Source organism: Nelumbo nucifera, chromosome 4 (assembly GCF_055504915.1).
Source record: "Nelumbo nucifera cultivar China Antique chromosome 4, China Antique-T2T, whole genome shotgun sequence".
NCBI lineage: Eukaryota > Viridiplantae > Streptophyta > Magnoliopsida > Proteales > Nelumbonaceae > Nelumbo > Nelumbo nucifera.
This window is the reverse complement of record NC_142652.1, coordinates 90,693,136-90,709,970: the sequence shown is the minus strand read 5'-3', so window position 1 is coordinate 90,709,970 and position 16,835 is coordinate 90,693,136. Positions and strand designations below refer to the sequence as shown.

Below are 16,835 nucleotides of genomic sequence, written 5' to 3'. Positions count from 1 at the left end.
CGAGGAGTTCATCACCGTACCCCGGTTCTGACGGGATATGACGCCTTACCATTTGAAGGCTTTTTACCCACCTAACCTGCGAGGGCACCACTATATAAGGACTCCGACCCCCAAAGCCAAGGGGGGAGAAAAAAGAGTATGGTAACCCCCTCTCTCTAGCTCTCTCATTTCTCTCCAAGCCCTCTGTAATCAGAATGCTAACTTAGGCATCGGAGAGTCCCCGCCGGGAAAATACCTCCGGGTCCTCTGATTCAGTTCCCGCAGGTCCCTCAGCTCCCGCCGTCTACAAAGGAGAGAAAATCACCTCACGCAAGGGGTAGTCGGGTAGCGCTGCACCAGGGAGCTCCACCATCCTCTGAGTTGCAGACCGCCTAGGAGCAAGTCAAGTGACGAGTTCGCCATCAGGGAGCACTACCAGGTAGTTCGCCACCAGGCAGTTCGCCACCAGGGAGCACTGCCGGGCAGTTAGCCACCAAGCAGTTCGCCATCAGGTAGTTCGTCACCAGGCAGTTCGCCATCAGGCAGTTCGTCACCAGGCAGTTCGCCATCAGGCAGTTCGTCACCAGGCAGTTCGCCATCAGGCAGCGCCACCAGGCAGTTCGCCATCAGGCAGTTCGCCACCAGGCAGTTCGCCATCAGGCAGTTCGTCACCAGGCAGTTCGCCATCAGGCAGCGCCACCAGGCAGTTTTCCATCAGGCAGTTCGCCACCAGGAAGCATCACCAGGCAGTTCGCCACCAGGCAGTTCTCCCCCGGGAAGTTCGCCACCAAGTAGCTCATCACCAAGGCACGTCACCACCAGGTCAAACACAAGGTACTTAGCCAAAAAATTTTACACATCCCAAAAAATGGTTCGTGACCAAAAACGGTTACATCAGTTCTCATTAATTATTTTCATTCTGAAAAACATGCTTTGAAAGTCTGTTTTGCCAAATTCATTTCACAACAAACAATAAACAAACAGTTTCGTATTTTTAAAAGCAAAAAAGTAAAAGTTCAAACAGTACTTAAGGCTTTGTGATTTTAAAACTTTAGAATCACAAATCCTGGAACATATCCAGTGGCAACCTTATTTTTTTGGACTATCTAGAGTGAGATTTCTTTGCAGAATTTTTCTGTAGCAAAGAGCCTTTACCAAACAAGTTCGTGTTTAGTTTGTTTATGGGTGAAAAAGGAGACATCTCGTGGAGAAGATGATTAAACCTAATAATTGAAGTATTGAATTAATAAGAAGTCTTCACTCTTGGTGATAAACACAAGCATTACCAATTTCTTTTATTCCTGATGTAACCTGTATCTACCATCCCACCCAACACCAAACCCTAACTGCAATAAGTGGATCAAGCTGTTGAGACTTGAGAATGACTTTGTGCAAGAACTCTTTACCAAATTGCTCTTTCTTTTCTCACAGTTGCCATTTAAAACAGTTCAGCGCCAATTAATTTCTCTTGGAGAGTGAGGGGTCAATCGGTTGGAGGTTGGCAGTTCATATATCTCAACCTATTTGAATTGTTTCAGAGAGAGAGATTATTATTATTTCTTCGCTGCATGAGTTGAGATAATTTTGGGTTGGACACGTTAGTCCATTCACGCCCATATCTATTTTTATGGTAAAAAAAATAGAGGCAATTACTATTTTACCCCACTTTCATGGTAACGTAGCATTCCCAAGAATGTTCTCAACAGACGTAGAAACAGTGGGAGTAAACCCACAGATTTTGTAATTCAATCCAAGAAAATAGCTTCAAACTATGGATGGGCCCTAACGGGCTTTACAAAATGAGAAAATAACTTTTCGTTTTTTTTTTCATTTGAGGCTTTTTAAACCATTTTTCAACAACCAAACAGATCCTAAAATTTTCAATTATGTCATAAGCGATTTCAAAATGACTGTCCCCACTAAAGATTTTCACTGATTTGAAATTTATGCCTTTAGAATCCACATGTTTTCAGATTCTTCACGAAATTAAGATTAATTCAGATTATACCAACGCCTCTTCAACAATCATTAGCTCATCAATAAAGTCAGATGGGCCATCCATCCATACCTGAGGAACACAAAAAAGCAAGCAAACTCGATACTCACAACAAGCCATTACAATCGCACATTGGGAACATCTTTCTTATCATCTATGGAGAGATGTTCTTGATGTGCATCTATAGTGTTTTGTTGGGAGAATTGTTGAAAGGCTTATTGGTAATAGACCTGGTTTCATAATTCATAGCGTCTAGAGATAGGGGTGTCAATTGGACTGGATTTGGTCTAATCCAATGTGAGTCCATTATAAGATCAAGTCCAATCCAATCCAATGAATGTTTTGGACCAATTTGAACCAGTCCAATTCAATATTTGAACTGTCTAATCTGTTCAAGTTCATTTTGATTTAGATTGGTTTCAACCCAAACCCAATCCATTGACACATATACTCTTATCTTATATCAATGGACTAGATATTGACTTAATCCAACCCAATCCAATATAAATTTGTTATGGATGGACCAGGTCCAATCCAATATAATAAATATTTTAGACTGGATTGATCTAATCCAAAATGTCTTATTGGTCCATCCAATCCATCCATTCGGACTGAACAGTGTGCAATTCAAAACTGGTATTTGTTCCAACCCTTTGCACAATTCTAAATTTGGCCTTGACGTTTTCAAGCATAACAGTGACATAATTGAAAGTTGTAGTTCATCAATAGCCTAATTTCGTAAAAAAAAAAAAAAAATATTGCTATTGTCTCAGAGGGACTGAGGGGAGCATAAGGGATAATAGGCATTATAATTGGATGAGATTTCGACATTTCCTGCCCACAAAAGAAAACAGTTTTTTAAACTTTGGATATTGGTAAGTTCAGTGCATTATTCTTCCTGTATATTTAGAATATACAATATACTATGTTTAATTATATTTATTTCCATGCCACCTAACTTGATTTTCTATTTCGTCACTATCCTTATTCAAAACTCTTTGAAAACTTTAAAATAAATTTCCCTACATGATATCCACTAATACTAACATGTTGAAAATTTTAATTTGAATGCATCAAAGTTCAAGGAATTTTAAAATTTGTCTACAATAGTGATTTTGATTTTCTTCACTTTAAATGAAATCAAAATTGGTGAGGTTTTGTGAAATTTTTCATTATTCAAGCCTTAATCCAATTATATGGGGTCAATTACATGAATCTTGTTTTATCATTCCATTCTGTCTAATGTTATGTCCATTTGTTATATTATGAACACTTAAATCATTTTTTACCATTTTAATCCATTCCCTTTCTGTTCTACACTCCGGCTCTTCCAGCCCCTTCAACTTGCAATGAATAACTTAGGTTGCATTTGGTATCATTACCACTTCTACTTGTACGGTTTTAGGTTCATCAATAAATATTTTAGGAGAATATATATTTTTTTCTATCACAAAATATTTGAATTATCAATAAAATATTTGGTACAATTGTTGTTTCTTCAAAATATCAAATTTGGTGTTTCTATTATAAATGCCTACCACCCAAAACAATGCCTATATTTTTTGAGTGGAAGTAGCTATTTGATGTGATGTGACGAGATTATTTCTCAAAAATTTATATTGACCAACCTCAAACATTACAAGTAGAAGTGGCAATGGTACCAAATACAACCTTATTCTTATGGGTGTTGTATTGATTGTCATCTATGCATGCGACCAAATCATTTTTTTCTATTTTCTCTCATTTTATTACCCACTGGATTTATTCATAAGTTCCTTTAGATGGTTTCAATTTTTATCTACCCTTTTTAACTTTTTCACTTATCCATCTCAACGTACGTATTTCTATCGCACTTGTTTCATGGGTATTTTGTCTCCATACAATATAATTGACATGCATATTTGAAAATTTTCCAATTATTTATAGTAAAATTCCACAATTATAATCTTCTAAAATCATGCATGACCCTTCTAGTGGTGTGTATTGATTTATAAAAATGGGATTCTTGACAAGTTACAAGGGCCCTACTTCTGTTTAAAAGCCCATATGCAGTATGCCTACACCCAATGTTTGGTTACTACTATATGTTTAAAACCCTAGTTCTGTTTAAAGGATGAACAATAAAGGCATATGCATATTATAAAACTAGTCATATTTTTGTTGTGTATTCACAAGTATTATCACGGTTAAAGAGTTTTAAAGAAATATTACTTACAAAACAAACCATAAGCTCTGAGTACCAATCAAAACCTTTGGGCTCAAGTGTACCACTAGGTTGTGCAAATGGATCTGATCATGATTCAATTCGATCCAAGCTCTAATTCTATTTGGTCGAATTTGGATCATCCTTGCTCAGACCTTTGGATTAAATCAGTTAATAGGATCTGATAAAAAATCGGATCGGATTGGGATCACCCCCTTATCCCATTCGAGAAGATTCGATCTGATATATATTATATACTTATAAATATAAATATATATATGCTATTTATTTATTTCTAAATATATTTTTATATTATATTTTTATATATTTGTTATATTATTTGTTTTTTATAAAAAACATGTATATATATAATGAAAATAATTAAAAATACTTGTATTTTTGTTTTTACTTTATTTAAATTAGTATATTTTATTTTTCTTTTAATAATTTATTAACAAGTCAGATCGAATCATATCCGAAGGTCTGACTTACCTATAGGATTCGAATTCAAATCGAGTCTTATCAGATCTGATCAGATCTTTGGATCAAATCGGATCCGACATGAACAATATCAGACCGGATTCGAATATACCCTGATTCAAATCCAATCCAATCCGTTTGCATCCCTAGGTATGACAAAGCTTTGGGCAGCAAGCCAATTCCACCTTTTTCTTAGTGTTAAAGAATTAGAATGTCAATTCAATGGTTCAATCATATAGATAAAATGGATAAACCTATGATGTCATAAACTAAATAGAGAAAAAATATATAAAATATAAACGAAATTATGAAAAAGACAAAATTAAAAAAAAATATTCATTTCTCATTCTAAGAATGGAAAAGGCACTAAATTAAAGAAATGGTGAAACAGGATTCATGTAATCAACCCCGGCCCATATGGTTTGGACAAGGCTTGGATGATTGACTGATTATTATCTAGCACGGGTTAACTTTTACCAGATGGTTTAACCATGTGTTGAAAATATTTGTTTCTCTTACTACAGGTCAATCTGCTTACTTAATTCATCATCATAACTTTGATCAAATTTCAAATTTTAGAAATGCATATACCAGAGAAGTTTTTAGGAAAACACAGGAAAAAAAACTATGAGAAAGTAAAATGTTATCCTATCATAAATACCAAAGGAAAATATGTTGAATAAGTTAAATTTTTAATTAAAATTAAATAAAATATCTAAGGCTTAAGATTTTGTTCACCCCTCCCACCAAATTAGAAACTTTCAATAACAAAATAGAGAAACAGAACTACAACAGAAAATAAAATTTATATAAGCAGGATATAGAGAAAATAAAAAGAAAGATTTTTGCTATATGATTTTATGGGTTGGACATCTATATATGATTTTTGGGTTTTTAATTATATATATGAAGTCTGTGTAAGTGAACAATAATAATGAAGCAGCAGGGAAACATAAAACAAGATTTAAACCACAATGCATACTTAGTTATAATATGATATTAACACATTTCTTTAGTTATTAATTTAGCCTAGAAAATAAAAGTTGATTCACATGAGGATGAATTATGGAGTAATATGACTCATATTCATGGGAGTAAAATGTTGTTAGACCACAAAATTCATGTGCTATCTATGCTTTAAACATAGAAAATATGATAAAAACTGAATAGGGATGAAGAGAAAGGAAAAGAGAAGCATCAATTATTTCAACATTCCCATGAGTCCTGCTCCACCGACACCCAAAGCCTTCACGGTGTTCAAGCCTTTTGGTTAATTTATGTTTGGTTTGAAGTAAAAAGTAGGGAAAGAAAGAGAAAGACAAGGAAATAAATATAAGGGTTGTAAAAGTTTCTTTACCTTTCCCTACATTTTCCTTCAAACCAAACATAACCTTAGGTAAAATCTATAATGAATTAACGAGTTTGAATAGAAATTTGGTTAAGTGTGGGCTGACAAAATTTGACGGGGCTCATATGCCTGGTCCAATTCTGAGTTGCCACGTATTCTAAATCGGGCTGAAAAACTTATTGATGATCCAAGCCAATCCAATCGTCGAACAAACCAATCGGCCTCACTCGGTCTTACATGGTGTGCCCAAATAAGGATAAGTCATCAAGAACCTCAAGCTTGATAGTCGTCTCCAAGCAAGACTAAGACTCCTCGGTGAGTACAAAACCACTCCTATATATAGATACGACACCCCTGAAAATAAGTATGTGCAATATAGCCCTCTCTTGCCTTCTTACTCTCTTGCTTTCCTCGCCAACCAGCTTCCCTTAACCCATTGCCTACCTACTAATTTGAGCATCGGAGAGCTCACTCTGGGGACATACCTCAAGACTCTCTTCTGTCTTACAGGCCTTTAGAAGCAACTTGATCCGTTCACTCACCTCAATTTTATCCCCTTCCTCCTCCTTTATCTGTTGCCCGAATTTGGACTGCAACAAAAACCTTCACCAAATTTGCTTCATTTGTATTATTTTCATCACTAGTCATGTGAATTTTAGATATTCACAGAGGATTCAATGACTAGCATCGGAACATATAGGATAGGATTGGAGCTGATCCATATTTGATGCAACCATAGTGCAGCATATAGCACGGTCCTGCCCAGCCCATGATCACCCCTATTTTATCTCTCTGTAAGAAATTGAACATTGGATTATGGAAAATAAAAACTAACCAAAAACTATTTTAAGCATTTGATAAGAATTAATTTTAAAAACATAGTAATTTGAAGTCAAAGACATCTTTTAAGGAAATCGGATTCAGTCAGTGCAAGGCCCGTTCGAACAGATTTTATAACCTTGCATTGAGAATATCTCCCCCTGAAATAAAACACACAAGTACGAAGATATTCCCAATGCAAGGCTGTTCGAACCGGTCTTGCACTAACTGAAGCCGATAAAACATGTTTGCTTAGGCAGCTTTCCTATGATGGCTTTTGGCTTATAAGGTGGATTCCACATGAACATCATGAAGCAATGTTTAGTGAAAAACTCCTGCACCCAAGAAAAAGAGCCTACCTGTTGCTTTTTTTTTTTTCCAAAAGACACACTCAGAAAGCTAGCATTCATCAAATAAGCGAGAGCAAATCAGTCCCCCACAACACATTCAAGCCGTGTATTGGGAACATCTCCTGATGATGATACCAGAAGTGATATGTCATCATCGGGAGATGTTCACAATACACAGCGGGGATGTGTTGTGGGACATTGTGGGGGGCAATCTGGTAGGGGGCTGATTTGAACTCCAAATAAGCTCATTACAAAAGACAAAGCAGTTCAATAAAAGCAGTTGAACCAACGCTTCAGCCCTCCCAAATGGGCCTGGGGCCTTGGGCTTTAACTCCCAAAGCCCATTCCCAATTATTACGTCTCAGACTAATCAAAATCATTTTCTTTAACTTAATTGTCTTTTAAGTATATGCTTGGCATCGATGCTGCAGATATAGTGGTGCTGCTGATGTGTGGGTTAGAAGTACCGTTTTCTCAGAAAACGGTGTCATTTTTTGTTTGGAAACGTTGCTGCCATATAGGACGTTTCCTGGAGCAACAACAACATTTTCTGTTTGGTACCAATGCTCCAAGAAATGTTTTCAGCACTGGCACATATTATCCAGTGCCATGCCATGTCCCTGTCACTGCCACCACATGTCCCTATTGGCAGCAATGAGCTGCAACTCCAGGAAATGCCAAATTCAGCGTTGCTCCAAACCACGCCTTCCCGATTTTCAAGGTGTGGCTTGGAGTACCATTTTTTATGAAATAATGGTTTCAAACATACAGGCATTTTCTGGAGCACCGTTTTTTCTGACGTGACACTGATATATCACTGTTTTCTGGAGCAACGACAATGATGCCAAACAGATGCAATAAATAATCGATTCTTAGTCATAAATTTTGCTGCATTTTGCCCGATCAAAGTAAATAACACAATTTCTCTTCCTTACCTACCAAAAAGTCTTAGTCTATTAGGTTTCCATTCAAAATCAGGATCGAAATCGCTTTTTCCCTTCCACCTATTTGGTTCATATGGGAATCAGAATTGGACTCCATAAGATAGGGGTACAAATGAATCATGATTTGATCCGAGATCCAATTCTATTTGGTTGAACTTGGATCAGATTCGGATCCCCCCTATCCGATCCGATATTATATATAATACATACATACATATATATATATATATATGTTATTTATAAATATATTTTTCATTATATTTTTATAAATTTGTTATATTATTAAAAAAACATGTATATATATAATAAAAATAATTAAAAAATATTTATATTTATATTTTATTTAAATTAGTATATTTTATTTTTCTGTTAATAATTTATTAATTTTTAAAGAAAACAAGTCGGATCGGATCAGATCCAACTTACCGATAGGATTCGAATTCAAATCGAATCCTATCTGATCTGATCGGATCTTCAGATTGGATCGACATAAACAGTGTCGGATCAGATTCGAATATACCCTTATTCGAATCCAATCGATCTATTTGCATCCCTACCATAAGATATGTTATAGGGCTGCAATTATGTCAGATCAGATCCAGATTTTGACATTTTCCCATTGAAAGATTGCTGCAGTTCGTGTGACCTAATATTTTCAAGTGCATAGTTATGCCAGCCACTAAGGTTACTGAATCCTAGAGTAGGACGCCTATATACCTATATGCATCTGACTTGAATATAGAGAAGGCGAAATTTTGCTTAATAACAGTGTCTTAGACACAACTTAACCAATAAATTCAAATTTCTCATTTTCTTTTAACTTCTCTAACCTTGTTTCCTATTACTCTATTCTACAATTAAATTATTATCTCCCAAATTTCATTTGATATCTTACAACTAAATTATTCTCTTTTTGAGTTTTACATTTTTATCCTCCATTTATTATTAATAGTATCGATAGACACTTCCTACACGATGTGGCCTAATTTTAGAAACTTAGTCCTTGGAAACGAGATTGAATGGCAGTAAGCTTCCATCCTCAAATGAACTATCAACCACCAATTGCAAACGTCAATAATATGCAAACAATAAGCCAAGGTTTTTAAAATTGAATCGGACAACGAATCAGTCAGGGATCTACTTCCTGGGTCAAACGGTCTGACTGTTTAAATCAAACGGATGGTCCGTTCTAATAAAAAATTAAAAAAAAAAAAAAAACCAGGCAAACCGTTGAACGGTTCAAACAATTTGACCACCTGAATCGACAATATGTTAACCAAATTAACAGTTTTTGGAGAAATAATAATTCTAGGGTAAAACGAAACCAATCACCTGACCGATTCCTGGTTTTTCTGATCTAACCATCTAATGTGATCCAGTTTTGAAAACCATGCAATAAACTGCAGGCGACGATTGGACTTCGTCCTTACTTCTCAAGAACTAGTGTCTAAAATTTCATAGAGCACATAATCTGGAGAAGACAAAATAAAAAGAGAATGGGAAGAGAAGAGATGGCGAAAGGGGTAAAAGGCATGTAAAATGACCCTAAACGCCTAAGGGTGCTCATGGTTCAGTTAACCTAATCGATATCATTGATTTTTAATTTCATTAATTTCGATTTTTCGGTTTTGTTGAACACCCCTACTAAACGTTTCCCCAACCATGAGTTTATGTGTAATGTGGGGTAAGATATATATCTAAGTAATTTTTGTAAACCATATGGTAATTTTAAATATTTTCGTCAATCCACAGAATATATTTAAGTAATTAACCCTTTCCAAAAACCCTGTGTAGAAAACCTTGGCCGATCCCAGAAAACCATCGAACTGAAATCTATCATCAAGATAAAACTCCTCGATCACCAGATTTAAAGGCCCAGTACAAAAACCGTCAGATTGAAATAATTTTATCCAAATTTTAGGCGCTTAAAATCCAGACCATTGAGGCTTTATCCATCCAGTACAAAAGAAGAGCAGCTCTGAATTCTGATTCCAAACTGACTACTACTTCTTTAGTCTCGAAGTCTCAACTCTCTACAACAGCTGTAGCATGTAAGGCAGTAAGGGGCAGTAGCAGAAACAAAAGCATGAATCGATCATTTTTTTAGTTTACGCCCTCAGCTCTAATACAGCTAAAAAAACCTTATCTTCTCCGGACCGCATATCCCCCTGGCCACCTAGAGAGAGAGAGAAAACCTCCGCTTACTAACCCTCCTCCCTTCTCAAAAAACATGGCGACGCTTCATCTCTGCATTTCTCCAGCACTGGCACACAAGTACCGACCCACCAACCGCTCTGCCTTCAGCTTCAAGCCACACCGTCTCGAACCAGTCAGCCACTCCTTGTCTACCGTAATTCGGTCTTACAAGGTGACAATCGAGCACGACAGTCGCGCCACAACCATCGATGTAGACCCAGATGAAACTATCCTCGCCAAGGCACTGGACTCCGGCTTGACCGTCCCACATGACTGTAAGCTTGGTGTGTGCATGACGTGTCCGGCTCGACTGGTGAGCGGCGAGGTTGATCAGAGCGAAGGCATGCTCAGTGACGATGTCGTTGAACGCGGGTACACACTGCTCTGTGCTTCTTACCCTCGATCTGATTGTCACATTCGGACCATCCCTGAAGAAGAATTGCTGTCGCTGCAATTGGCAACTGCAAATGATTAGGTGCAAAGCAGCGAATGTCTGTACCTATTACTTCCCCCCTCCCCCTTTTTTGTAATTTGGACACTTGGAGAGAATAATAGAATGAAGCTTGTTTTTTTTAGTTCCACAACCTCTACTGCAGTTGTTTATGAGTTTTGAGAGAGAAATAGATTGATTGAAGATTATTAGTTTTGTTATTACAGTTGGTTGTTTCTGAATGCGGGTTGAAGTAATGTTACCATTCAAGCAGTGATCATGTCTCTTTCATCGCACTGATTTTGAGTTTCAGGACTCAGGATCAATCACATGGTCTCCAATTATGACCACATTTGTTGCTTCCATCGTCGGAATGTAAGATGCAGAACAAAATCGAAAAATCTGTCCTCTAAAATACGTGTGTTTGAAGTGGATATTTACAACCTCCTACAAAACAGGAGCCTAGTTTTTTTTTTTTTTGTGTCTGTAATTCTGAGAATAGCGAGCATACCAGATATAGGAACTACTGTTGAATCATCTACAAGATCAAACAAATCACCCCTTTAGAGTACTTCATTTCCCCACAGAAGGGGGAAGCCACATTTGTAGGCTTGCCCTTACCCAGAAAGGAGTTAAGGAGGTAAGGGAAGGGTTAAGCCTTAGGTGGGTTTTCCTGTAGAATATATATTACTGAATTTCAACCCAATGTCTTAGCCCCGAGTATGAAAGGAAAAAATAATGCCGAAGAAAGAACCATTCATTTTGATAAGTTTAGTTACTTTATTTCATACCACGGGTGAAGCATCTAGCAAAAGATTCCTGACAACATTCCATTGCACAGACGAAAATTATGCCTCTATTTCCTGTTAAATAAACTTCCCAAGCTTTTCTCTTTTATAATTGTTCAAGCAGCTTCTCAGAAAGGTTCTTGATATACCTTATAACTTCATATGAGATCATCAACCTCATACATTTCTTATTCAACAGAGATGTGAGACAGGAAACTATATACTTCTTGGCTGTATTCTGAGGACTTAAGTAAAGCAACTGGACCAAATATGAAACTCTGTTCTCATACCTTTCCAGTAATCTTGAAGTTGGATATTGATTCTGCAGCAATCCCTTATGCATTATTTATCTTTAGTATTGAGCCATTTCACAACCAGAAGATAAACCCAGTTTCACCTCACTAATCTCTTCATTCCTGTCAAGCTGCAAACCTTACAAACTGCAGAGGGAGCTGCTTGATGTGTAACCAAGAATCTAGCTTTAAGTACATGAACCAAATGTGGAAGAACTGGAACTTCAATTGATACCAAAACCAATAGATTCTGCAGACCCCCTACTGTAGAATGCTAACAGGCTCCTTGCTCCACAAACCAAGTATCAATTGCTTGTAGTAAGATTTCCTAAGCACTAAGCTGTATTACGTTTTAGAATCCAACGATATCCCACAATCAAAGAGATCAATCATGCTCTTTATAATCCCTTCTTTGGCAAAATTCTGCCTCACCTCTGGCACAGCCGACAAATTCTTCCAAGTGCCTACATGCAGCCTGTGAAAACAGATTCTCCTAACTGACAAATTTCAATCACCTCTAAAAATTGAACAGGCAGCCTGACAACATTTACAGTTCTTTGTAACTTATAAGTGTGGGGAGATTGTAGCCTTTTCCTTTACTCTTAGCCACATCAACCGGCCTAATCAAAGAGGTAACCAAGCCTTCAGAAACAAGCATCAGTTGCTCGCAGTAAGATTTTCCAAGTACTAAGCCATATTATTTTTTAGAATCCAACAATATTCCCCAATCAAGGAGATTAATCATTCTCGTTATGATCCAACCCGCCCAATCAAAGAGGTAAGCAAGCCTTCAGAAACAAGCATCAGTTGCTCGCAGTAAAATCCAACAATATTCCCCAATCAAGGAGATTAATCATTCTCTTTATGATCCCTTCTTTGGCAAGATTCTTCCTCTACAAATGCAGCCTGTGAAAACAGATTCTCCTAACCAACAAATTTCAATCACCTCTAGCAATTGAACAGGCAGCCACCCAGCACTTACAGTTCTTTGAAAGTGTGGGGAGATTGTAGCCTCCTCTTCCCCTTTACTCTCAGCACATCAACCTGCCTCATCAAAAAGGCATGCAAACCTTTAGAAGCAAGCAAATTCTACCAATGCCCTGGATCAGCAAGTAAGCAGATAACTGTCTTCTGAATTCTGGGTGAAGTTGAAATGAGCAACTAAAAGTCTAAAACAAAACTGAGATAATAGCTCCAACCCAATGCAACCTTAACAATTTTATTATTATTTCATGACTCTAAAAATGCTATTCAGCGTACTGTGTCTGGCCTCCAAGTGCCAATTTAAATATGGGCCAGCAAATCCTATATAATCCATCAAGTGGCAGCCTCTGGTTCTGCCTACAAAAAATGATGTGGTCCTTCCCCCCTCCCCCACCTTTCCCCGGTGGCTTGCAGACCTCTGCCAATTCAGTTTTCTTAACCCAGTGGCTTCACCAATATCTTCTCCTTCATCTTGCACCAGAATCTCAATGTGGATATTGATCTATGAATGGATTATAAAAACTAGAAAAAATTGCTTTTCTTCTTTAAATGCCCAGTAACTCATTCCATTATATGGGAAACGTCCCAGTAGATCTTCAACCCCCACCTTCCCTCCCTCAGTAAAACAGAGGAACCTCAAAGTGAAAAAAGTTCTGAAATGGAGGAAAGAACGTCTGAGTATACACAAGAAACACCGTATTATCTCATTTACAAAGAAGTTAAATTTGTTCCAGAGATACAAGTATAGTGGTCATTCTGCAAAAGAACCATGCAAACTGGGAATTAAAATGGAGAATCGCATGACCAAATCATGCTATTAAGTAAAATTTCATTAAAGAAAAAGATTATAATGCATAGACAGAGATTTCACCCCACAAAAAACGAACATACATTCAAACAATGAAAGCAACATAACAAATCAATTGCTCCCAGAAACTAATCCTACAGTAGACCAAGTCTGTCCCCAAGATCTTCTCTATTGCCATCTTTAAATTCTGGATAAGGAAGAGATCACTCCACGATCATCGAACAGATAATAGCAATGCCATATAACACAGTTGAAATAGAGAGAAATCCAGAGCAATTGGATCACATCAAAATCGAATGGAACCATTTGAGGATTGGCCTACTTTCTTAGCTCCTTTCTGCTTAATCTTCACCTTCACATTGATGCCATGATCAATAATAGACTTAAGAACAATGTGAAGCTTCCCCTCCAATTTCTCCCCTTTTCTTGGTGTGTAAACAACATCATGGATATCATCAGCTAACGCCCTTTGAGCAAGAATTTTTCCTACAGTAGAACAAGCCGTAGAATCTTTGGTTGACACCAAGTCAAATTTCATGTCCTTGGAAATTGAGTGTGCCACTGCAACAACCTTGCTAGTCACCCGGTGCACAATACAGGCACGAACAGAGCTCTTTGATATGTAAACGTCCAAGCAAAATGGCTCATGGTAAGGGCCAGTGAGTTGATTAAATGTCGGAGTCCTTACCTTCTTAGCAGTACAAGAACCTTCTATTGCCTCGAGAGGAGGAGCACTTGGTTTGTTCTTCACAAGCTCTGGAAGTTTTTCAACACCAGAGGCCGACCTACAATTTGGGTTCTCCTTGTTTTTGCTTGGCTTCTCTTTTCTATTCTTCTCCCCACTCTTCTTTGAGGACTTCTTCCGCCAGCTGATATTGTACTCTTCAAACTCCTTAGAATCCCTATCCAGTTTATAAAAGAGGTTGCCCCTAATTCTCATGTCCTCAATCTCATCAAAATCGGCCTCATGGCCCTCATCCTCAACTACATGGGAGACATGCAGCAGCCCATCTAGATTTTCTGTCGAGGACGATTGTGTTGCTGTTGTTTCATACGTTCCTCTCCATGCTTGAGATAATCCAGAAGAAACCTGCCAACTTTCAATGTCTACAAGGTCGATTTTAACATCCTCCAGTTGAACTCTATCAGAGGAAAGCAAGGAAGAGAGATGATGAACCTGGCTCAAATAAGTTGGAGAACCAACGGCGAGACTATTTCCACGGTTGTCATTTGACATTGATTGCTTATCACCACACTCATTATCTAGAACCCTGGACGCCCACGAGCAGAACGTACACCCCCTCGAAAGAGCAGTAAAATTCCCTGATAATGTACAGCTTCTTCTTAAGAACATTACCGCCATTCAACTGTATTTTCTACGTTGTTGGATTGAATCACAATTCTAGCTGCTGAATTTGGAAAACCAATGAATGGTGCATCAGATATTGAACAAATTGAAATACCCAAGTTCTCAAATGTAAGGCTAAGAAACGAATCATCGAACACTTGGCAGTCAAAAATTCGTAGCTCTAATGATCTTTTTTTCCGTACATCTGCTTCGCCCTTTTAAATTGGAAAGCGAACGAGTAGCCTTTTACCTTCCCAACGCTGGAAGCCTAGAACACAAACAAGACGAAGCTCTTGACCAGACCACCATTTACAAGGCACTAAATTCTCACAGTAGTTAGGTCCTAAAAAGAAGACGATGTACTAACCATCCAAACAGTTCTTACAGTGCCAACTAATTTCCCACGGTTGGTTAGATTTAAGAATTAAGAAGGCAGCGAGTAGAAGAACAAGTGAAAACACAAAAACAGGAATCCGTAGGCCTGTAATTCGTTGATAGTTCTTAGGACTCAGAACAGAAAAGATGTCTTGACAAATACATCGCATGAATTCTTCAGGAATTAAAATTGGTTGGGCATCTCCTGATGACGGAAAAAGCCCTCTAAAAATTGTAGAAGAACAAGTGAAAACACAAAAACAGGAATCCGTAGGCCTGTAATTCGTTGATAGTTCTTAGGACTCAGAACAGAAAAGATGTCTTGACAAATACATCGCATGAATTCTTTAGGAATTAAAATTGGTTGGACATCTCCTGATGACGGAAAAAGCCCTCTAAAAATTGGCGTATGCCGCTTTCAGCGGCGAGCACACGGTATTCTTTAGTAAAAGGCGAAAGAATAGTTAGCTCTGTGCTCACCGCGCGGCTGCGTAACGCACCCACTTGTGCCGGGTCACTTATATAGGCAGTCGTTAGCTGGACTGTCTTGCTTCTCTTCTATGTGGGACGTTATGCGAATTAGATTTCAATTCGAATTCGACGATCTGCACATTCGTTAGAATTGAATCCGATGGGCGATGGATCTGGTATATTTTTATATTTGAATTCAATTCAATCAGATATCCATTTATAATCCGATTCGATTGGATCATTGGATTTGGTTGCGATGAAATAAGCTATATATAATATAGCTTGTATAAGCATATTACAAACTACAGAATAAATTTTGCACAGAAGAATAGAAAATGGAAAGATTACACACTAAAACCAATTCATTGGCAGATATAAATAAATACAAGAGGAATGGATTTGCCACAAGTAAAATTTGTAACTAAAACATATCGGTAGGAATCTTTTAGATAATCCTAACTGACTTGAATAATCACATGGTGTAATATGCCCCCTCGCCTCAAGTTGGTGCATGTGTGGGAGAAAAGCCAAACATGCCCAACTTGGGTAATAGAAGATTGAAGTGATCATGAACCAAAGCTTTCGTGAATACATCAGCCAGTTGTTGAGAAGAAAAGAGATGAAATGTAACAATATGCTTGGCTTGGATGTGCTATCTAATGAAGTGACAGTCCACGTCGACTTGTTTTGTATGCTCATGAAACACCGGATTTATTGCAATGTGTAAAGCCGCTTTGTTATCACAAAAAAGTTGTATGGGTTGTGAATGACGAAGGCCAAGGTCAAAAAACAATTATTGGAGCCATATTAACTCACATGTAACTACAGCCATAACTCAATATTCCGCTTCAATGAATGATCTAGATACTATAGGCTACCTTTTTGGTTTCCATGATAATGGGGCAATACCCAACATGTAGAGCAGCCCAATTGTAGAGCGGAGCGTAAGTGGGCAACTGGCCCAATCTAAGTCACAAAAGCCTCTGATGATCAAATCACTTGATGATGAAAAAAATATGACTT

The 16,835-nt window shown here is 37.6% G+C and overlaps 2 protein-coding genes and 1 non-coding gene across 3 annotated transcripts; 1 reads left to right on the top strand and 2 right to left on the bottom strand.

The window, feature by feature from the left end:
• The first annotated feature begins 10,096 nt into the window (after window positions 1-10,096).
• On the top strand, window positions 10,097-10,969 carry FDC1 (2Fe-2S ferredoxin-like superfamily protein). The gene has a single exon (XM_010278942.3). The coding sequence runs from the start codon at window positions 10,350-10,352 to the stop codon at window positions 10,788-10,790; it is 441 nt and encodes a 146-aa protein (XP_010277244.1). The 5' UTR covers window positions 10,097-10,349; the 3' UTR covers window positions 10,791-10,969.
• Window positions 10,970-13,600: 2,631 nt separating this feature from the next.
• Window positions 13,601-15,934, bottom strand: LOC104611746 (Ribosomal L18p/L5e family protein). The gene has a single exon (XM_010278948.3). It carries the CDS (start codon window positions 14,979-14,981, stop codon window positions 13,905-13,907), a length of 1,077 nt encoding a protein of 358 aa, XP_010277250.1. The 5' UTR covers window positions 14,982-15,934; the 3' UTR covers window positions 13,601-13,904.
• LOC148800833 (U5 spliceosomal RNA) lies at window positions 15,712-15,830 on the bottom strand. Its single transcript, XR_016070983.1, has one exon. It is a non-coding gene; the product is annotated as a U5 spliceosomal RNA (small nuclear RNA).
• Window positions 15,935-16,835: the final 901 nt, after the last annotated feature.

Bases quoted from the DNA above. Each gene is read 5' to 3' on its own strand.
- FDC1 (XM_010278942.3), top strand. From the start codon at position 10,350: ATGGCGACGCTTCATCTCTGCATTTCTCCAGCACTGGCACACAAGTAC.
- LOC104611746 (XM_010278948.3), bottom strand. From the start codon at position 14,981: ATGGCGGTAATGTTCTTAAGAAGAAGCTGTACATTATCAGGGAATTTT.